Below are 22,979 nucleotides of genomic sequence, written 5' to 3'. Positions count from 1 at the left end.
GCACACACGCTTAGCCGCTCCACAGTATGTAAGATCTTCCCAGACCAGGAATCAAACTGGTGTCCCTTGCATTGCAAGGCTGATTCTTAACCACTGGACCACCAGGAAATCCCTAGAATGTCTTTCAACCTGGATTTATCTGGCATTTCCTCTGTTTAGATTCAAATTACATGTTTTGGTGGGAAAAATACATAAAATACTGTGTCCTCAGTGCATCATATCATAAAGCACACGCGAGGTCTGACTCATTATTGGTGTTAACTTTGATACTTGGTTAAGGTAGTGTCTGCCAGGTTTTTCATTGTAGAGTTATTTCCTCCTGTGATTAATGAGTAATTTGTGGGGAGATACTGTGAGATAATGTAAATGTCCTCTTCCCCATCAAACTTTTATTCTCTATTTTAGCAACTATTAATAAATCTTGCTGAGTCATTTATAACTCTGATGATTGCAAAATGGTGATATTCTAACACTGTTATTCCATCTATATTTTTTACTTGGCATGCTATTGTAAGAAAGTTTTCCTTCCCTCTCTTCCCCTCCCTCCCTTTTTATCAATCTCCTATTTATTCAAAATATTATAATCTGTTCTATCCTTATTATTTTTTGAAGTTCATATTGTTCTTTTGTATATTTTTAAAATATGAGATATGAATCTTTCATTTTTTTGTTTCATAGTAGGAAGAAAGTCATACTTCTGGATATTCTTAACATGTCAAAATTCATCTCTGTCAGTAATTATTATTCTGTCAGAAATCCATTGAGGTACTGTGTGCTGTATTATGCTTAGTCACTCTTTGCAACCCCATGGAGCCCACCAGGCTCCTCCATCCGTCCGTGGGATTCTCCAGGCAAGAATAGTGGAGTGGGTTGCCGTGCCCTCCTCCAGGGATTTTCCTAACTCAAGGATCGAACTCAGGTCTCCCACACTGCAGGTGGATTCTTTACCGTCTGAGTCACTAAGGAAGCCTAAGAATACTGGAGTGGGTAGCCTGTCCCTTCTCTAGGGGATCTTCCTGACCCAGGAGTCGAACAGGGGTCTCCTGCATTGCAGGCATACTCTTCACCAGCTGAGCTATTGTACAGCTAATCCTCATTTGATAGATGATGAGATTTAAATTTGGCCAGGAAATTACTAAGTCTTCTGTAGAATCTGCATAACTGAAATTGGAGGTCTTCTACTTTTTTATTTGTGAAGATTTTTCTAGGGAATAAATATCTTGTCATTTTTGTATGTATGGCTTCCTTAGAGCCTAGTTTAATTCTTTGTTTCTGTTTTTCTCTCTCACCTTTTCTGGTCTCTCTGTTTCTTTTTTGTTCCTTTAATTCTGTGGCAAAAGTACATTAAGCTCTTCAGGCAACAGAAGCATGGCAGCATTTTAACATTTATCAAATACCACCTGAGCAAATATTGTGTGTTCTTTTGTTAGGAGAGGTTGTCTCTTAGAATAATTTCCATTGCTTGGTATGTTAAATTTTTATCTGTGCTTAAAAATAATCCATGTTGATGGGAATTCCTTGATGGTCCAATGGTTAGAACTCGGCGCTTTCACTGTTGTGGCCCAGCTTCAATCCCTGGTTGGGTACTAAGATATCACAAGCTGTTCAGTGCTCAGCAACCACCACCCCCCCTCAACTCCCCCCAAAAAAGAAAAAAAAAAATCCATATTGAAACTGAAAAAGTCAGTAAGTTATTTTTGTCTTATTTAACCTCATTGTTGGATCTTCTTGATATACTTAATCATTGATTTTTTTATTCTTTAACAGTACTTTTAAACTGATTGGTTTAGCTTATTTTTGACATGGATTAGTCTTACTGGGGATGTGGTTTGCTTACTCCATTAATATAGAAATGATGGTATTTTCATGGTCTAGGTATAGCACCAAAATAGCATCATCTGCAGAGCAGGCACTAGGCATCTATTAGTGATGATATCCGTGATGTAAGTAGTGACCTGTGGGGGAAGGATATCATAAAACTAATTGCTGCCCTAAGGGTGTGATTTAGACTTACCGTTTCTTTGAGGCTAACATTCAGTGTGCAGTAACAGGCTGGTTATGCGTCATTGTTGCCTTGGTTACCTTAATAGGAACTAGAAGACTTGAGTTTGTTGTTTGAAAATCAAATAAAGGGTTTGTAATAATGGTAGCAACCTTCTAGGGGACGGTGATTCAGTTGACCGTTCAGTTATGACAAATGATGCTTCCATGCTAAATAAAAATAGTTTATTAAATAAACAACATTGCTGTATTAACTGTGACAGTGTCACTGTCAGCTTCATATCTAGAAATTTCTCTTCTCAGTTTCACTGTGTCATTGTGTTGGATGATTTTGAGCATTGTGAACACTTAAGAGTGTTTATGTTTCACATTTCTTTAACCTAAATAACTTGGAGACATGAATTAACTCTGATCTCAAATGTTCTATTGAGTCATTTTTATAAGGAGACAGTCCCTCTCTGAGAGCCCCACCTTTCTGCACCTGCCCTTCCTTACTGGATTTCCTTTGTTCTCTCCTCTTAGTAAGCCTGCCTGCCCTGCCCACCCTCTTACAGAACATAGCTTCTGTGAGAATGTCTAGGTCCCATTTAGTTCAGGAGTCTTCTAGAGCATTCTGGTGTAGACCATCAACAGATGCTCAGTACCTTTCTGGACAGATTGCCTCTTGTTAGACAGCTATCACTAGAAAACTCATGCTTGTGTATTCCAGATCAGCAGACCTGTTTCATCCAGGTGGCCCACTTTTACCTCTGATTCTTCTGTTTTCTATTTTTTGCCACCACCTGCCCTTTTCCCCACCTGCTTCCCTTTTCTTAAGCAGGCTGGGTTTGTTTTAATTTTGGCTGCACTGGGTTTTCATTTTTGTGTTGAGGCTTTCTCTAGTTCTGGCACGCAACTCCTTAAACTGTTGGTTTTGGTGTGTGGGCTTCTCATTGCGGTGGCTTCTCTTATGGCAGAGTGTGGACTTTAGGCAGGCTCAGCAGTTGCCACATGCAGGCCCTCGAGTGTGTTGGCTTCCGAGTACGGCGCAGGGGCTCGGTAGTCATGGTGTGTGGGCCCTGGAGTGTCGACTCAGTGGTTGTAGTGCATGGGCTTAGTTGCCGTGCGGCCTGTGGAATCTTCCTGGCCAGGTGTCGAACCCATGTCCCCTGCATTGACAGATGGATTCTTTTTTTTAAATTGTTTATTTGGTTGTGTTGGGTCTTACTTGAGGCAGGTGGGATCTTTTCGTTGCAGCACGTGGAATCTACCCTTGTGACATCTGGTCTTGGTAGTTGTGGTACATGGGCTTAATTCCCCCTCAGTATGTGGGATCTTAGTTCCCCAACCAGGGATTGAACCCATGTCCTTTGCGTTGCAAGGTAGATTCTTAACCACTGGACCACCAGGGAAGTACTATTATTCCTTCTTTATAAATGAAGAAACTTAGACTCTTGAGAGGTCCAGTGACTTGATCAGTGTTACACATATAGAGTCAGAACTGAAATTTGAAGCTAGGTCTTGTTTTTCAACTTATATATATTTTATAATATGGAAATTTTCAAATTATTCTTTGCAGTTTTTGGTGTAAATTTGACAATTATTTATATTTTGCAATCTTTTTCATCTGTTTTTTCTCTCACTTTCTGTTGTAGCCTGCTGTAATATTTTAAAGTAAATCCCTGATATGTTATTTAAATCATACATAGTTCAGTATGTATCTCTAACTAATAATAACTGATATTTTTTAATATAGCCATGATGGAATTGTTAAGTTATTCCACATCATCTCATATCAATTCATATTAAAATTTTCTTAACTGCATTAAATATCTTTTTTTATTTTTATTTATTTATTTTTTTGGTTTAGCATATGTTATATTTGGAGAGTCTCTTAAATTTCTTTTAATCAATATCAGTGCCCCATTTTTTTTTTTCTTTAAATACCATAGTTTTATTGAAGAAACCAGATTGTTGGTCTTGTCGAATATCCTACATTCTGGATTTGTTTGATTGCTTACTTTTGATATAAATGTTGACAGTGGGAACCCCTACAGATTGGTTTCTTTGTCTTTTTGATCTGACTCAGTTAGTCCTTGATATTTTCTTGCTTTTTGGCACAAGATGTCCCAACTTCTTCTTACGTTATTTCTTGCCTAGTTTTGAGACTAGTCATTTCACTAAAGTCTTTTCAGCTCCTGTTACTGCATTATGCAAATAGTTTATTTCAATAGCAGTGGGATGAGAAGTGCTAAAAAAAGATGGACAGTAGTAAGTGTTGACAAAGGTGTATCATATCTGGAACATTTACATATGACTGGTGAAAGTGTAAATTACTTAAATTAGTGCAGCCACTTTGGAATAGTATTTGGCAGTATCTTCTTAAGCTGAACATATATATTTTCTGTGACCCAGCAGTTTTACTTCCAACTGTATATTCAACAGAAATGTGAAAAAGTATACCAAAAACCACATTCAAGAATAATTATAGTAACATTATATTTAGAATAACCCCAAACTGGAAATAGCCCAAATATCTATCAGCAGTAGAAAGGATAAATGGATTATGGGGTATACACAAATGGAATACTTTATAGTAATGAGAATGAATCAACCATTGCTATATGCCATACTATGGATGATTCTCACCAACATAATAGTAAGCAAAGGAAGCATAGCACTATTTGATTTTATAAATTATAAAAATAGGCAAAATTTTGTGTTAGAAGTCAAGATAATGGTTACCTTAGTTGTTTTTTAATATTGCATTAGTATATCTCAATATTATAATTGATTTACAGTATTATATTAGTTTCAGGTATACAACACAGTGATTCAGTATTTTTATAGTTGGTTGTTGCTGTTCAGTCACTAAGTCGTGTCTGACTGTTTGCAACCCCATGTGAACTGCCACATGCCAGACTTCCTTGTCCTTCACCATCTCCCAGAGTTTGCTCAAACTCATGTCCATCGAGTCAGTGATGCCATCCAATCATCCCTTCCTATGTCATAACCTTCTCCTGCCCTCAGTCTTTCCCAGCATCAGGTTCTTTCCCAATGAGTCAGCTCTTTGCATCAGGTGGCCAAAGTATTGGAGCTTCAGCTTCAGCATCAGTCCTTCCAATGAATATTCAGAACTGATTTCCTTTAGGATGGACTGGTTGGATCTCCTTGCAGTCCAGGGGACTCTCAAGAGTCTTCTCCAGCACCACAGTTCAAGAACATCAATTCTTTGGTGCTCAGCCTTCTTTATAGTCCAGCTCTCACATCCACACACGACCACTGGGAAAACCACAGCTCTGACTATGTGCTAAGTCGCTTCAGTCGTGTCCGACTCTGCAACCCCATGGACTGTAGCCCACCAGGCTTGTCTGTCCACAGGGTTCTCCAGGCATGAATACTGGAGTGGGTTACCATTTCCTTCTCCAGGGACTTTTGTTGGCAAAGTGATGTCTCTGCTTTTTAATATGCTGTCTAGGTTTGTCATTGCTTTTCTTCCAGGGAGCAAGCATCTTCTCATTTCATGGCTGTAGTTACTTTCCACAGTGGTTTTGGAGCCCAAGAAAATAAAATTTGTTACCTTTTTCACTTTTCCCCCTTCTGTTTTCCATAAAGTGATGGATGCCATGATCTTAGTTTTTTGAATGCTGAGTTGTAAGCCAGCTTTTTCACTCTCCTTTTCCACCCTCATCAAGAGGCTCTTTAGTTCCTCTTCACTTTCTGCCATTAGAGTGGTATCATCCGCATATCTGAGGTTGTTAGTATTTCTCCTGGCTATCTTGATTCCAGCTTGTGAGCCATCTAGCTTGGCATTTTGCATGATATACTCTGCATATAAGTTCAATAAGCAGGGTGATAGTATACAGCCTTGATGTATTCCTTTCCCAATTTTGAACCAATCCATTGTTCCCTATCCAGTCCTAACAGTTGCTTCTTGTCCTGCATACAGGTTTCTCAGGAGACAAGTAAGGTGGTCTGGTAGTCCCTTCTCTTTAAGAATTTTCCATAGTTTGTTGTAATCCACACAGTCAAAGGCTTTAGTGTAGTCAATGAACCAGAAGTAGGTGGTTTTTTGGGAATTCCCTTGCTTTTTCTGTCATCCAACTGATATTGGCAACTTGATCTCTAATTCTTCTGCCTTTTCTAAATCCAGCTTGAACATCTGGAAGTTCTTGGTTCATATACTTTTGGAGCCTAGCTTGAAGGATTTTGAGCATTACCTTGCCTAGCATGTGAAATGAGTGCAGTTGTACAATAGTTGGAGCATTCTTTGGCATTGCCTTTCTTTGGGATTGCAATGAAAATTGACCTTTTCCAGTCCTGTGACCACTGCTGAGTTTTCCAAATTTGCTGGCATATTGAGTGCAACACTTTTACAGCATCATCTTTTAGGATTTGGAATAACTCAGCTGGAATTCCATCACCTCCACTAGCTTTATTTGTAGTAGTGCTTCCAAAGGCCCACTTGACTTCACACTCCAGGATGTCTGGCTCAAGGTGTGTGACCACACCATAGTGGTTATGGAGGTCATTAAGATCTTTTTTGTGAATTTCTTCTGTGTGTTTTTGACACATCTTCTCAATCTCTTCTGCTTCTGTTGTGTGCATTCATGCCAAGTTGCTTCAGTTGGGTCCACCTCTTTGCAACCCCACGGACTGTAACCCCCCAGGCTCCTCTGTCCATGGGATTTCCTAGGCCAGAATACTGGAGTGGGTTGCCATACCCTTCTGCAGGGTATCTTCCTGATCCAGGGGTTGAACCAGCATCTCTTATGTCTCCTGCATTGGCAGGCAGGTTCTTTACCACTAGCCTCACCTGGGAAGTCCCCTTCTTCTGATAGTTATCCTTATATTATCTTTGGCTTCCCTGGTATCTCACCTGGTAAATAATTCCCCTGCAATGCAGGCGACCCGGTTTGATTCCTGGGTCAGGAAGATCCACTGAAGAAGGGAACGGTTACCCATTCCAGTATTCTGGCCTGGAGAATTCCATGGACTGTATAGTCCATGGCGTCACAAAGAGTTGGACACAACTGAGCAACTTTCACTTTCACTTTATCTTTGTAGCTTATTCATTTTATACATAGTAGTTCGTACTTCTTAATCTCATACTCCTCTTTTGCTTCTCCTTTTCTTCCCATTGATTCCCACTAATTTGCTCTCTGTAAGTCTGTTTCTGTTTTGTTATATTAAGTTGTTTATTTTTTTAGATTCCATTATAAGCAATAATATCCAATATTTGTCTTTCTCTGTGTGACTTATTTCACTAAGCATAATACCCTCCAAGATCATCCATGTTGTTGCAAATGGCAAAATTTGGTACTTTCTTACAGTTGAGTAATATCCCATTATGTGTATATATGTTTGTGTGTGTTCATTGTGTGTGTATGTATGTGTGCAGACACACATACACTAGGTCTTCTTTTTCCATTTTTCTGTTGATGGACACTTGGAATTGCTTCCATATCTTGGGTCTTGTATCTAATGCTGCTGTGAATATTGGATGCATGTGTCTTCTCCAAGGTGTGTTTTTGTTTTATTCAAATATTTACCCAGTAATGGAATTGCTGGATCATACGGTAGTTCTGTTTTTAATATTTTGAAAAATACTGTTTTCCATAGTGCGTGTGCCAATTTTCATCCCCACCAATAGTGTAGAAGGGTTCCTGTTTATCCACATCCTCGCCAACATTTGTTATTTGTATTCTTTTTGATGATTGCCATTCTGACAAATGTGAGGTGATATTTCATGATGGTTTTGATTTGCTTGTCTCTGGTAGTTAGCTCAGTTGAGCATCTTTTTATGTGCCTATTGACCATTTGTAGGTCTTTGGAAAAATGTCTGTTCAGGTCTTCTGCTCAGTTTGTATCAGGTTGTTTGAGTTTGTTTTTTGTTTGTTTTTGATATTGAGGTATATAAGCTGTTTACTATTCACAAATATTTTCTCCCATTTACTTGGTTGTCTTTTCGTTTTGTCAGTGGTTTCCTTTGCTGTGCAAAGGCTTTTAAGTTTAGTTAGGTCCTATTTGTTTATTGTTGCTTTTGTTTCCTTTGCCTTGGGGGAGAGATCCAACAACAACAAAAAAAGCTGTGATTTATGTCAAAGAGTGTTCTGCCTGTATTTTCTTCTGGGAGTTTTATGGTTTCTGGTCTTATGTTTATATATTTAATCCATTTTGAGTTTACTTTTGTATATGGTATGAGGAAATGTTCTGATTTCATGAAACAGCTGATTTACATGTAGCTGTACAGTTTCCCCAGCACCACTTATTGAAGAGACTGTCTTTTCCCCATTGTATATTCTTTCTTCGTTTGTTGTAGATTAATTGACTGTAAGTTTGTGCGTTCGTTTCTTGGCTCTCCCTTCTGTTCCCTTGATCTCTGTGACTGTTTTTGTGCCATTAATATACTGTTTTGATCATGGGAGCTTTGTAGTATGGTCTAAAGGCAGGGAGCATGATTCCTCCAACTTTGTTCTTTTTTCTCAAGATTGCTTTGGTGATGGTGGCTATTTTTGATGGTGGTAGAGTAGTTACTGGGATGGGACATCAGCATTTTTCATGTTTACTTCTTTATCTAGATGCTTATCTGCGTGTGTTCTGTGAAAATTTATTGAACTGTACATTTAATATTTTTCCATGTTTCTGTATGGATATTAAAATTAAAAAATTTTTGTTCTGTTTTTAGATTGATAGTAAATAAAATGCAGTTTAAGGGATCACATTTAAAGTAACCTATTGTTTACAAGGCCAGGTGCTTGCTGTTGGGAGTATGATGTTGAATAACTGGGAGTCTTCAGGACTCCTGCTTCTTTTTGGAAGATATATACTCAAAGAACATGAAGGGAATTCACTGGCAGTCCAGTGGTCGGATTTGCCACTTTTACTGCTGGGGCCTGGGTTCAATCTTTGGTTGAGGAACTAAGATCCCACAAACTACACAGCATGACCAAAACAAACAACCCCTCCCTCAAAAAAAAGGAAAAAAATGAGACCTGACTAGTGAGAATGTAGTGTTTGAAGTCATTCCTAAAGTTGATGCAGTGCTTTTGTTTCTGTGTTTTGTTTATTTTTAAGATATCTTGATCACGTCCTTTTGTTCTCTCTTTTCATAGCACCTGACAGATACCTCTCATGGTGTAAGAAATAAGTGTCTGCAGTTACTTGGAAATCTTGGTTCTTTGGAGAAAAATGTCACAAAAGATGCAGAAGGCCTAGCTGTCAGAGATGTCCAGAAGATTATAGGGGATTACTTTAATGACCAGGACCCACGTGTCAGAACAGCAGCTATAAAAGCCATGGTAAACATGATGATGGAAACTAAATGGCATTTGTTTTTTTATTTGTACTGTTCTTTTTTCATTTTTTTTTAAGTTAATGGCTAATGCCCCCTGGATAGATACATTCTGAATCCCCCTAGGATACACTTTATCCACACTCTCAGGAAGGTGTTAGTGGCATCACAGAACTCAAAGACACACATTCCTTTATAACAGTTGGTTATCTTGTGGGCTTCTATGGTAGCTTTTACCTGCATTTCTGAAATCTGGCAGGTACAGCTTGTATCCCAGGTCCATGGGAGGGATGTTACATGGTACTGTGGAACAGTAGGTACATATTGTACCCTTGTATTTCAAGAGTATAGGTGAAAGTTATGGGGGAGGAGTGCTCCTTAGGGAGAGATGGTGTCAACCGTTTCTTCCTCAGCCTCCTTATTATTTCATATTCTTCCTGGTATCCCCTTGGGACAGCACATGGGTTAGATTTATTAAGCATTTGAGCGTTTCTATGGAAAAGTCCAGGTTTCAGATTTCTTATTTATATAGCACTGACTTTGGCCAAAGGGAACCATGTTAATAGGATGTAATGGGGAAAAATATGTGAGATTGAGGGGAGACTTTGGAAATATTGACTTTCCCCTTCCAAATACTTAAACTGTATCTTTGTTGTCTAGTTGCAGCTCCATGAAAGAGGACTGAAGTTATACCAAACAATTTACAATCAGGTACTTTAAATGCTTGTTGTCTGAAAGGAGGGAGGTGAAGGTATTGTGAAATTGGGAGGGGTCACAGTGGTTGTCAGAATTTGAAAACATAGAGCTTCATCTGGCTAACAGTGGCAGTATTAGTTGTGATGATGTATCCACAACATACATTCTAAGAAGAGAATGGAGATGTGTAATGAATAGCACTGGTACATGTGAGGAGGACATTTAGGAGGGTTTCAGTAGCTTAGTGTGAATACCGGAGTATACAGAGCTCAGAGTAAGGAAAGTGGTAGTCGTGCTGATGTCTGGTTGATTGAAATTGACTTCAAACCTGAAGTCAATTCTGGGCACCACGCCTGAGAAACTGAAGTATTTCTGGAGGTGGATGACCAAGACCATGGGATCAGATGAAAAGATAATCACATGATTATTGTAGCATTGATAAGGAAAAGCACAATAAAGTTATAGTATCATTAGGACAAGCTGATTGAGTACCAGCTAAAAGGCCTTAGTTATTCTTGTAGAATAATTGAATGTATCCAGAGATAAGAAGTCTAAATCTGTGCTCAGAGTCCAGATTTTGTTAGCCTGTCGAGTGGTTTTAAGCCTTTAGCGGTAGCTGATAATAAACCCAACCAGTATGACTGCTGTGTAAACCAAGTATGTTCTTTTACAAATGAAATAGAATGAGTTCAGAATGGTTATGATGGTGTGACCTATAGGAAAACTGTGAGGGAAACCAAATAATTAAAGGAAACTTGTAGAGACACAGAGGAAGAAGAGTTAGTCAGGTGATTCAGGTGTTTAGTGACATAAAACTGTGTTGGTTAATTAGGCAAGCAATGCTGAGGGCCTCAAGAGAGTGAGGGTGGAATGCTGGGGGAGGTTCTGAGATATGAGGCAGCAGTAGTTACTATACTGAGTTCCCTTTTGATTATGTTGAATTTGAGAATTTGATGGGATACTCAAGAGGAGGATTTCAGGTCTGGAACTCAGAAAAGATCAGAGCTGGAGGTGAATATTTGGAGTCATCAGTATTCAGGGAGAGGAAGAAAATTGGAAAAAATGAAGGAGGGAGCCAGGGACAAGGCCAGACATTTAAGGAAGGAGCCCTCGAATGGAACTGAGGAGCAGCTTGATGGGGGAAGAGGAAAAACATATTCCGGAAGAGGCAGGAGGGCATTCTCGTAGTCAACAGTGTTAGAATGCTGGTGAAAGGGCATTTAGGGTAGGGCTGAAATCTGGTCATTAGACTAAGCAACAAAGTGGCCATTAGTGAGTTTAAAGAGAGCGATTTCAGTAGAGTGGTATGATAGGGGAGCGCCAGATCAGGGTCTGTTGAGGTGAGGCAGTTTAAAGTGATTATTGACTATGAGTGAAGAAACTTGATTGATGTTAAAGTGGGGTGGAAGCTGGTAGAAGGGAGCATAGGATAAAGGTTTTTTTTTTTTGTCGTCATATTTTAAAGATAGTTGCTAAGTATGTTTATATGTTGGAAGGAGAGCTAGTGTTTTGGGAGAGCTAGTTTATGGTGGTCTTCACTGGTGACTCAGTGGTAAAGAATCTGCCTGCCAATGTAGGAGACTTGGGTTCGATCCCTGGGTCAGGAAGATCCTCTGGAGAAGGAAATGGTAACCCACTCCAGTATTCTTGCCTAGGAAACCCAATGGATAGAGGAGCCTGGTGGGTTATAGTCCGTGGAGTCACAAAAGAGTCGGACGCGACTTAGCAACTAAACAGCAGCAATAGTAAGTGTTATGATGAAAGAGGCAAAGGGGAGTAAATGATAGAGTAAGTTCCTTGAGGCAGAAAATCAGATTCATGAGCTGATTCATCAGCAAATGTTACTGAGAACCTAATGCTGGCTGTGTAATGCCAAGCATGTTAGATGGGACCTGTGCCCTTCCCAGTCTCGTTGATAAGATGGCAATTAATAAATAAGCAAGCACAGTTATAGCATATGAGTATTGCTGTGAGGTAAAGCTATAGGATGCTGTTATAGAGAATCACAAGGAAGATCTTTTTGGAGGATGGTAAGGGATGGTCATGTGAGGAAGTGATGGGATCCATAGCAAAAATAGGTTAGGAACTAGAAAGGACCCTTTTCCCTCAGATATTGAGAAAACAAGGTGTGGGAGAATACAGGAATAAATGAGCTTGTAACTGGTATGGAGAAGCTGAGTGGGTTTGTGCCTGAGAACCTTGATTTTTCTCTGATATACAGGTTGCCTTATGGCTGTTAGTGGGATAGAAGTCCTGAGGGGAAGGTTAAGAAGAGCTGCCTTGGGAAATGGAAGTTGAAAGCCAGAGTGTAAGTGATTTCAGAGTACAGCTAATAAGGTTTGAGATCATGAGTCACCCATCCCCTAAAGAGTGTGGTCGTCTTTGCCAGTGCTCTTCTGCCCTTAAAAGTCTTAGGTTTGTGGAGCGGCTGTAGCACAAGTGAAGAGGGCATCCTGTGTGATGACGCAGGCAATGCTCTCAGGAGACTGAAGTAAGAAAGATATAGAGCAAGGAGAAGGCAGTTTATTTGGACAGAAAAGATGGAATTAAAGCAGTGGTTTTTCAGCCAAGGTAATTTTGCCCCCCCAGGGAATATTTGGTGATGTGTGGAGGTATTTTTTATTCTAATAATTTTATTTATTTATTTTTGGCTGTGCTGGGCCTTCGTTTCTGCGTGGAATTTTCTCTGGTTGCAGTGAGCGGGGGCTACTTGCTAGTTGCGGTGCACGGACTTCTCATTGCAGTGGCTTCTCTTGTTGCAGAGCATGGGCTCTAGGGCCTGTGGGCTTCAGTATTCGTGGCTCCTGGACTCCAGAGCACAGGCTCAGTTGTGGTGCACTGGACTTAACTGCTCCGCGGCATGTGGGATCTTACTGGGTCAGGGATCAAACCCATGTCTCCTGCGTTGATTCTTTAGTGTAGAAGTTTTTTTTTTTTTGGAGGTATTTTTGAGTATTGCAGTTGCTGGGGAGAGGAAGAGGATGCAGTGCTATGACTATCTAATGGCTAGAGGCCCAGGCATGCTACTAAACATATTGCACAGGTCAGCCCCTCACAACAAAGAATTATCCAATCCAAAATGTCGATAGGAGCAAGATTGAGAGACCTTGCTTAAACAGATAGGTAACTCAAGTAGGATGAAGAGCAGGGATGATGGGTAACTTATGACCTTGGAAGAACCGATAGAGTAGCATGTTATAGTCAGAGCATGGAGTATAAGATTTTAAAATTTCAAAAGCCGTAGTTCTAGGTGTTGTTGCAGTCTAAGGTGTTGCTTTGCCTGTAGGTGGAGTAGGGATATTCCATTTCAGACCAGAGTAAAACAGGAAAATCTGGCCTCTTTTTGGCTGCTTAGCATTAAAATTGTACATTTATTTAGAGTGCTTGAGTTTTCAGGTGGGCTGTCAGTCAGAAATTTGTGCTCTGAATTTACAGGTAGGGGGAAAACTCACCTTTGGTGTTTGAGCCTATAAGGGTAGCACTGTGGGCTCCGACCAAGCTTTGCTAGGATTGATGCTATTCTAGTTGGCTTTTGGGCTGTCAGTCTCTGGTTCTCCTTTCAGACATGGGGTGGGAGGGTACACAGAACAGTTTTTTACTGTGCAAAGGTTGAAGAAGCTAAAGCCATATGTACAGATTTTGACTGGCATCCTGGTCCAGCTGCTTTATCTTCATTTTGAAAGTAGTCTGAACCTGGAGGACACAGAACTGACAGACGTCTGGAATCCTTGTTTGCAGGCTTGTAAACTGCTCTCTGATGACTATGAACAGGTGCGCAGTGCTGCAGTCCAGCTAATCTGGGTTGTCAGTCAGCTCTATCCTGAAAGGTCAGTATGGGTGTCAGCCAGCTTCTGTTCATTGCTAAGCCATTTTCTTTCCTCCCACTATGTAAAAAGCCTACCTCCAGAAAAGGAATGTTGGAAGGCAGTGTGCAATGGGAGAAAAGCATGGACCCTGAAAATCAGGATGCCTGGGCCTTGCTTTTCAGCTCTGCCTTGAACTTTCTGTGTATGTTAGGAAAGGCACTTCATCTCTCTGGGTCCCAGCTTCCTCAACTATAGATGAAGAGATGGATGGCTGTTCTCAAATGCTATCTCCTCCGCCTCTGCCCACCCCTTAAAAATGTCTTTAAAATGCTTTGGGGCCCATTTTAGTTAATACAAAAGTCAGCTAAAGATACCAGGTAAGTTTGAGAATAATGATCCCTTGTGTACTGTTGTCCTGGTTAAAAATATTTTCATAAGGAACTCCCTGGTTGTCCAGTGGTTAGGACTTGGCACTTTCACTGCTGGGACCTGTGTTCAATCTCTGATCGAGGGAATTAGGATCCCACAAGCTGTGCAGTTTGGTTAAAAAAATTTTTTTTTCACAGTAATTAAATAATTTATTCTCATAGTGATTTTGATGTGGAAAAATAGGTATTGTTTATTCTGTTTTATAGAAGAACTCTTTTTATAGGAAAAAGCAGTGTTTTTTTCTTCTTCATTAAACACATTGAAATTGAAAAAGCAGAATGAGTTAATAAAGCTACAGACCCCTCACCCCCCAAAAATAGACTGCTATTTGGAAATTGTCTTTTTATTTAGGACCAGATATGTAAATATATTTTATATTGGTTTAAACTTAAAGATATAAAGTACTCTGTGGTAGCTGTTACCACATAAAATACTTTGTGGTAGTTGATACTATGTGGTATCTCATAAATCTTTGAATTTTTGGTGTGAAATACTTTTTATTTAAGACACAGATTTGCAGTGCAAATAAAAATAAAGAAATCCTGGAGAGATTTGTTTACTCTGAAATGTATTTCATCATTCTAGGTTTTGAATTATTCACTTATTTCTATTTGTGTGTCAGTTGTCATTGGTCATTCTCAGCTTTTTTAACCTGTAATTTTAGGTTCATGTTTTGTCATTTTTGGTTTCTTTTAATATAGCATTGTCCCAATCCCTTCTTCTAATGAAGAAATTCGCTTAGTTGATGATGCGTTTGGAAAAATTTGTCACATGGTCAGTGATGGCTCCTGGATGGTTCGAGTTCAAGCTGCAAAGCTATTGGTAAGTTGCATCTTATTTAATGAACATATTACCTATTACACTTGTACAGACATTTTGAGAAGCTAGATAGGGACAAGTGGAACACACTTTTATAAAGCTTCATGTTTCTTAAAATAGAAAGAAAAGGCTCATTTCCCCATAGAGAGTCTTTTAGAACTAGAAAGAATTTTAAAGATAATCCTATTTAATCTCGTTAGCATATTAGACAGCCAAAGTCTAGAGAAAAAGGACCATAATAGTAAAAATAACTGCCACTGTTACTAAGTACCTGGTATGGCCTACATACTTTGCTATAAGGCCACTTACATTATGTCATTTATTCTTATTATTCTTATTCTTATCTCATTATTCTCTGAGAGCCTAAGTAAATATTTAACTTAGATAGGAAGTTATAGAAGGAGATTCAGTTGCTAATCTGACTTTTAGCCTCGCTCTTTCCTGCTGTTTTGGCTTTGGGGATCCTAGTACATTTATAAAAAATTTTTTTAACTTTTCAGAGATTTTTACAGAAGGAGTGTTGGTGTAACACTCAGCTTTATTTTACACCTGTGTTGTCTTGGACATGTCACTTAGTTTCTTCATCTGTCAAGTGGCTTATCATATTTCTCAGGTTTACCTCACAGGGCTGTCATGATACTCAAATGAGATCCTGTCTGTGACAATGTGTATAACTTGTAAAATACTACCCTATGCAAGGTGGTGGGATGGTTATAATGTATAAACATATATATAACCATCTATAAAACTTTATATTAGTGTCACAGCAAGAAAGCCTGAAATTATTTTTGATCACTGCTCTTTTGAGGGCCTCCAACTCTGCCAGTCTTAGTAAGATTGTTGGCTAAAAAGTTTGACCCTGACTGTACTGGACACAAATACTTCGATCAGTATTTTGGGGGTAACTGCTAAGACGTTTGTGAAGCATTTTCATGGAAAAATAAAGAATTTGGATGATTTCATTTTTTCCTGCTTATATATTATATTGCTTGTCCATAATAAACAAGCCAGCTTTTAGTGATTTTATTTTTGAATTCACATTTTAAAGCGTTGTTTTGATTTGTGGATATTTTAACATTCAGAACAATTCAGTCATTCATCAGATTCTTTCAGTCAACATGTACTGAGCATCTGCAGTGTGCTATGTGTGTGTGAGGAGATGTTTAAGAGGAATAATTCAATAATATATTGTCATCTGAGTAGTCAGATTAGAAAAGTAATCCTTAAAGCAGAGTCATTCAAATTTTTGGTTTTGTACCCTATAGAATCTAAAATTCATTTATGTATGTAAAGCTATATGAATAATGAATTACAGTGGTGAGTTAAAAAGTTTTCACTTAGAGTCTAGTTTGAGTCAAGTGCTTTATGTTATTTCAGTAATTTCAAATCCAATCAACTCTAAATTATGTTATTATGTTTATACTTCAAAAGTAATTAATAGTCTAATTTTACTACTAATAATAATTATTACTATTTATTGAGTTCCTAGCCTACTAAGCTTTTAGTCATAAAAGCATATCCATATACACATGCATATACACCCACTCCCTTATACGCTAGCACACGTGAATAGATGCCTACATACTTACACTCATATATATTCATGTTTTGCAAATAATTTTTAGTTCTTTTAAACTCTGAGGTAGATATTATATTATTCATTTTATAAATAATAAAAATGAGGTTTAGGAAAGTGTAATTTTTCCAAGGCCACATAGGTAGTAATGATACTTGATGCTCTAAAGCCCATGTAGCATTCCTTCCTCGTGGGGGTCCAGTTGTATATTGGGAGCTGTGGTTGTACAGCTAAGGTCCTGCTGGTTTACTAGTTCCTTTGTGCAAGCCAAGAGGTAAACTCTGCTGCTCCAACTCTTGAGTAGACAAACCCGTAATCAGTAAACTGTATTTAGTCTTTAGACTACATGTTCATTAATTCAACAAACTGAGCATAATGTGTGTCTTCAAAAGAGGGGATGGTCAGGTAGATTGACATAGGCAATCAATCAGTTATACTATTGGTATTTCTAGGAAAGAGCGTCTAACATATGCGCAGAAAGCTTCTTAGAGGAGGTAATTTCTTAGTTGACTTTGAGAGGTGAGTATGGGTTAGCTAAATAAAGAAGTAGGGAAGGAGAAAATGTGAGCAGAAATATATGAGTCCACCATCATGCGTACTAACATCATACTGAACTGTAATATCATACTAAACTACAATATCATGTTAAACCTCAAGCAGTTTGGTATGTTTTGGTAAGAGGGCGTGTTCAACTTGGGTGATGTGTGACAAGAGTAAGCTCTAGAGGAAAGCAGAAGCCAGGCTTTCAAGAACGTAAATGAAATGATAGGCTTTAGACTTAAGTCCATCTTGTACAAAAAGCAAATAGAGTCCATTCTGCTTGACTTATAGCAGGATGAAAACTTTCAGATATTTTATAAAATTTCATACCATAATGCAGTTATCTCTTGTCAGTTTTCCTCACTAGTATGTGAAATTGTTAAGTGCAGAATTGATATCTTTTTGTATTTATACTCCTCTTCCTGGTACTCTAGGCATATAAAGAAATGGTTGCTAAATATGTATTTGTTTAAGGAATGAATGGACAAATGAATGAATAGAATGCAATGAAAAGGCAAGTAGTAGTTAAGGCAAAGGATTCTGGAGCCTGGGTTTATAGCCCAGCTCTATAATTTACACTCTTTATCACCTTGAATGAGTTGCTTCATCTTTTTGTGCCTTCTTTTCACCTTATATAAGTTGTGACTAATAGTAGTATTTACTTCATAGAGTTGTAGTGAGTATTAAATGAGTTAATATGTGTATTATGTAATATGTGGACTTAGAGCAATGCTTGACACCTAGTAGCTCTGTATTGGTGCTGCTGCTGCTAATGGTTTTATTATTTTCCTGATGATTCAAAATCCATAGGGATCTTTACTATCAAGAATAATGTTATCTTTATGCTCTTAAGTTGGCAGCAAACTGAACTTTAAGATAATATTTGGGTCTTAATAGTTGTTTAATTTTCTCTGGATTCTTCCTTTTTATAGGGCTCTATGGAGCAAGTCAGTTCTCATTTCTTGGAACAGACGCTTGACAAGAAGCTGATGTCAGATCTGAGGGTAACTTGAATTCTCTGTTGTTTAAACTGGGTTTCTGAAACCAAAATCAGTGGAGCTGTATGTCAGGTTGTGTTGATTCAATTTTACAGCCCATGAATTTGTTAAATTAATGTAGGGTGACCAGGTTACATTTTAATTTAAAAATCTTAGTGCTGGGTGCTAAGTCGCTTCAGTCATGACCGACTGTGCGATCCTATGGACTGTAGCCATCCAGGCTCTGTCCTTGGGATTCTTCAGGCAAGAACACTGGAGTGAGTTGCTCTGCCCTCCTGCAAATTCTTAGTAACTTGACCCAAATCACAAGTTACTTCATTACATTTTAAATTATCTTAATGAGATACTTTTCACGGGTTGTGTTTTACAAAGAAGAGGCAAGATTAACTTTCTGTTTTAGAAACTACAAAGATCTGGTCTTATTTTGTTAGATTGTATGACATCTTAGAACTCCTTTCAATACCAATTTTCATGGAAGAGTTTACATGAGAATACAGTAGCAGGATCCTGTTACTCTGAACAGTAACAGAATGCCCTTAAACTAACTGATGGTTCTCTGACATAGTTGTCAGGAACAGATATGAGTCTGAAAATATGATAGGATCATTTATTGTCAGTATCTTAAGTTTTAAGTTATAAAAGTGTTAATAAGGAATCAGAATCTTTGACAAGTAGAAGGAAAAGGGAAACAGTTTATCCGTATTCCCACTACTCTTAACACATCATTTTGAGGTATTTGTATTCAGCTGTTTCTTATGCATGTTTTAAACATTGAATCATTATATACAGATAATTTTGTAGTCTACTTTTTACCTTTACCACTACATTCTTTTTTCATTTTGTTACCTTATAGTTTTTACTGATTGTGTAATATCCCATTGGAAAAGACCCTGATGCTGGGAAAGACTGAGGGCAGGAGGAGAAGGGGACAACAGAGGATGAGATGGTTGGATGGCATCATCGACTCGATGGACATGGGTTTGGGTGGACTCTGGGAGTTGGTGATGGACAGGGAGGCCTAGCGTGCTGCAGTTCATGGGGTCGCAAAGAGTTGGATATGACTGAGCAGCTGAACTGAATATCCCATTAAGTAGATGTATCATCATTTTGTAGCCCTTTGTTATACATTTATAGTTTCTCCTAAATTTTTCCACCATTATAAATCATATAGAGAGTATTATCTCCGTGGATTTTAGATCTTTTCTTTTTTTTTTTTTTCTCCTCTGTCCATGTGACTTCCCTGGCAAGAATACTGGAGTGGGTTGCCATTTCCTTCTCCATAGATCTTTTCTTTTGATTTATTCCATAAGATAAATTCTTAGGAATGGTTGAAGAGTTATCTTTGCTTCATGAAACATTGCCCTATGGCCTTCTTAAAGGGCATTCCCTTCATTTGAGGTCAGTGACTGCGTCAGTGTTCTTTGTGTATACTGGAGTGGAAGTGCAAAGAAGGACATGCTCATGGTGAATGATGAGGGATGGGTAATTCAAGGGTTCCTAAGATACATTGCAAGATACAAATGGGTCGCAACCACATCCCTGTAGGCTTAGGTGCTGTATTTCATCAGTGCCTTTGAGATGATCAGCCGTGAGGGTGTGGTCTCACTCCAGCAAGATTCATAGAATCTGATATCTAAGGCGGATTGCCGGGGACTTCCCTGGTGGTCCAGTGGATAAGAGTCCGAGCTCTCAGTGCAGGGGGCCAGGGTTCAATCCCTGTCAGGGAACTGGATTCTACATGCTGCAGCAAAGATCAAACATGGCACAACTAAGACCCAGTGCAGACAAATAAAAATATATATAAAAGACCTGGTGAACCCAAATAAATTAAAAAAAATAAAGCAGAATGCCAGTTTATTCATTTATGAAGGTAACTGTAACTGTCAAGTAGACTCAATATTTACTTTAGCCAACTAATATATCTCCCCTTAAGCAACCTGTGTAGGAAGTAAATTTACTAGAGGCTTGCTTGGTGAGCATAATGTTGCTCAAATAAAGCATAGTCCTATGGTTTGAAAACAATTCTTTTCTAGGACTAGAGTATTGTCTACGCAGGATGATGCTTAGAGGGATACTGCCATTATTTAACCTCTCTAGTTCTCCCTTCCCTGTGTTGCCATGGCAAACATAACCACCTCTCTGATGAATATTCTTGTGTTCTCTTTAATAAAGCTGTGGGTGTGTGTCTTCAGTCACTCAGTCATGTCGGACTTCTTTGTGACCCCGTGGACTGTAAACCCTCCAGGCTTCTTCTGTCCATGGGATTATCCCAGCAAAAATACAGGAGTGGTTAGCCATTTCCTCCTCCAGGGAATATTCCCAACCCTGGTATTGAACCCAGGTCTCCTATGCTCCTGCATTGGCAGGCAGATTCTTTACCAAGTGAGCCACTTGGGAAGCCCCTTAATAAAGTTACTATCTTTGATAAGATTACTATCAACTATGATAGACCAGAGAGTCTTTGTCTTTGCTTCAAGTTGAATTTGCATATCTCTGCTCTGATAGCTATTGAATGTTTTTTTTTTTACTATAACTTTCAGAGAGCAGTCTTTTTTTTTCAAGATATATTTATTTACTTTAAAATTTTTATTTTTTCGTTGTGCTGGGTCTTCATTGCTACACAGGCTTTCTCTAGTTGTGGAGAGCAGGGGCTTCTCTTGTTGCAGCTCATGGGCTCCAGGTGTGTGGGCTGCAGTAGCTGGGGCTTATGGGCTCTACAGTTTGGGCTTAGTAGGTGCACGGGCTTAGTTGCCCCATGGCATGTGGGATCTTCCCAGACCAGGGATTGAACCCATGTCCTCTGCATTGACAGGCAGATTCTTAACCACTAGGCGACCAGGGAAGCCCCCGAGAGCAGTCTTTATTTCCCACTTTCTCATGTTCTTGGTGTGCAACTTAACTATTGTCTCATGAATCTCAGCAAGTGGTAATTGTTCTCTTCTACAGAGGAAACGCACTGCACATGAACGTGCCAAGGAACTTTACAGTTCGGGAGAGTTTTCCAGCGGCAGGAAGTGGGGAGATGATGCTCCCAAGGAAGAGATAGATACGGGGGCTGTGAACTTGATTGAGTCGGGAGCTTGTGGAGCCTTTGTTCATGGATTGGAAGATGAGATGTATGGTAAGAATGACTTCATAATAATACCAGTGCCCACTTACTGAGTGACTGCTATGTCACTGGCATTGTATTGAGTGATACAGATTGTCTCACTTGATCTGCACAGTCACTCACTGAAGACTATTTCACCTTCATTTTTTAAAAATAATTCTTTTATTATTTATTTGCATATTTTTGCTTGTGCTGGCTCTTCATTGCTGCACTTGGGCTTTCTGTAGTTGCGGTGAGCAGGGGCTACTCTTCGTTGCAGTGCCCCAGCTTCTCATTGCAGTGGCTTCTCGTCACGGAATACAGGCTCTAGACACACAGGCTTCAGTAGTTGCAGCACATGGGCTCAGTAGTTGTGGTCACGGGCTCTGGAGAGCAGCCTCAGTAATTGTGGTGCACAGGCCTAGTTGTTCCTTGGCATGTGGAATCTTCCCAGACCAGGGATGGAACCTGTGTCCCCTGCATTGGCAGGAGGATTCTTATCCATTGTACCACCAGGGAAGTCCCATTTCATTTTTGAAAGACATTTCCCTGGGAATCCAATTCTAGATTAATAGTGGTTTATTTATTTATTCTTTTTTTTGTCCTTTAAAGATCTTGTTCCACAGTTTTTCAGTTCTGTTGAGAAGTCTGCTGTCTTTTTTTTTTTTTTTAAACTTATTTTTGTTTTTGACTGTTGGATCTTCATTGCTGTGCAGAGGCTTTTCTCTAGTTGTGGTGCACAGGCTCCTGTTACAGTGGCTTCTCTTGTTTTGAAGCATGGGCTTTAGGCACATGGGCTCATTAATTGCATCTTGAGGGCTTAGTTGTTCTAGAGCATGTGGGATTTTCCTGGACCCTGCATTGCAAGGTGCATTTTTAACCACTTGACTACCAGGGAAGCCCTGCTGTAATTTAAAATTTCTGTTTTTCTGTATGTAGTGTATCTTTTTTTACTGTCTGTTTTTAAGGTTTTCTCTTTATTACTGGTTTTAAATGATTTAATTATGATATGCCTTGGTATAATTTTCTTCATATTTCATATGCTTGGAGTTTGTTGAGCTTCTTGGATCTATGGGTTTGTAGTTTTTATCAATTACTTTTGTGATTGCTGGGTTGGTTTTGATTGGTTGATTTTTCTCTTCATTATGGATTATATTTTCCTGCTTCTATGCATGCCTGGTAATTTGTGATTGGATGCCAGACACCCTGAATTTTACTTTATTGGGTGCTAAACATTGTTATATTCCTGTAAGTATTCTTGAGCTTTGTTCTAGAATGCAGTTAGCTCAGGTTTTATTTTTAAGCTTTTTTAGGTGGGCTGGAGTAGCACAAAGCCTCAGGGTTATTTTTCTCTACTAGTAAAACAAACCCTTCTGAAAAAACTTTTTGACCATGTGTGAATTTTGGAGATTGTTTCCTCAAATCCTCGAGAGGTTCTTTCTCAGGCCTTGGGTAGTTTCTTCACAGATCAGAAATTGACTGAAGACTTAGGAGGACCCTCTGCAGGTCTCCCAGGCTTGCTCTGTCTGTGCCCTTCTTTCCATTCTGTACTTTGCCCTCTAACTCTAATCACAGCTCTGTCTTCTGAACTCCCAGCTCTGTCTTCTGAACTCAGGGAGACCTACAACCTGGGAACTCTACAGACAGTAAACTGGTATAATCACAGAGCTCGCCTCTTTTTATTTCCTGTCTCTCAGAGATCACTCCCTTTTACTGCCTGACATATGGTGTGTTGAATACTTTTGTTTCATAT

The 22,979-nt window shown here is 39.1% G+C and overlaps 1 protein-coding gene across 1 annotated transcript in view; it reads left to right on the top strand.

Moving 5' to 3' along the window:
* Nucleotides 1–22,979, top strand: part of INTS4 (integrator complex subunit 4) — a 97,670-nt gene that overhangs the window by 28,494 nt on the left and 46,197 nt on the right. Inside the window, exons 5-10 of the mRNA XM_061168106.1 lie at nucleotides 9,096–9,281; nucleotides 9,935–9,985; nucleotides 13,709–13,797; nucleotides 14,907–15,027; nucleotides 18,073–18,144; nucleotides 21,085–21,259. Coding sequence (XP_061024089.1) covers nucleotides 9,096–9,281; nucleotides 9,935–9,985; nucleotides 13,709–13,797; nucleotides 14,907–15,027; nucleotides 18,073–18,144; nucleotides 21,085–21,259 — 694 coding nt within the window. The remainder of the gene's footprint in view (nucleotides 1–9,095; nucleotides 9,282–9,934; nucleotides 9,986–13,708; nucleotides 13,798–14,906; nucleotides 15,028–18,072; nucleotides 18,145–21,084; nucleotides 21,260–22,979) is intronic.

Source organism: Dama dama, chromosome 2 (genome assembly GCF_033118175.1).
Source record: "Dama dama isolate Ldn47 chromosome 2, ASM3311817v1, whole genome shotgun sequence".
In the NCBI taxonomy this organism is placed as follows: Eukaryota; Metazoa; Chordata; class Mammalia; order Artiodactyla; family Cervidae; genus Dama; species Dama dama.
The sequence above is the reverse complement of the archived record's forward strand: the minus strand, read 5'-3'. Positions and strand labels throughout refer to the sequence as shown.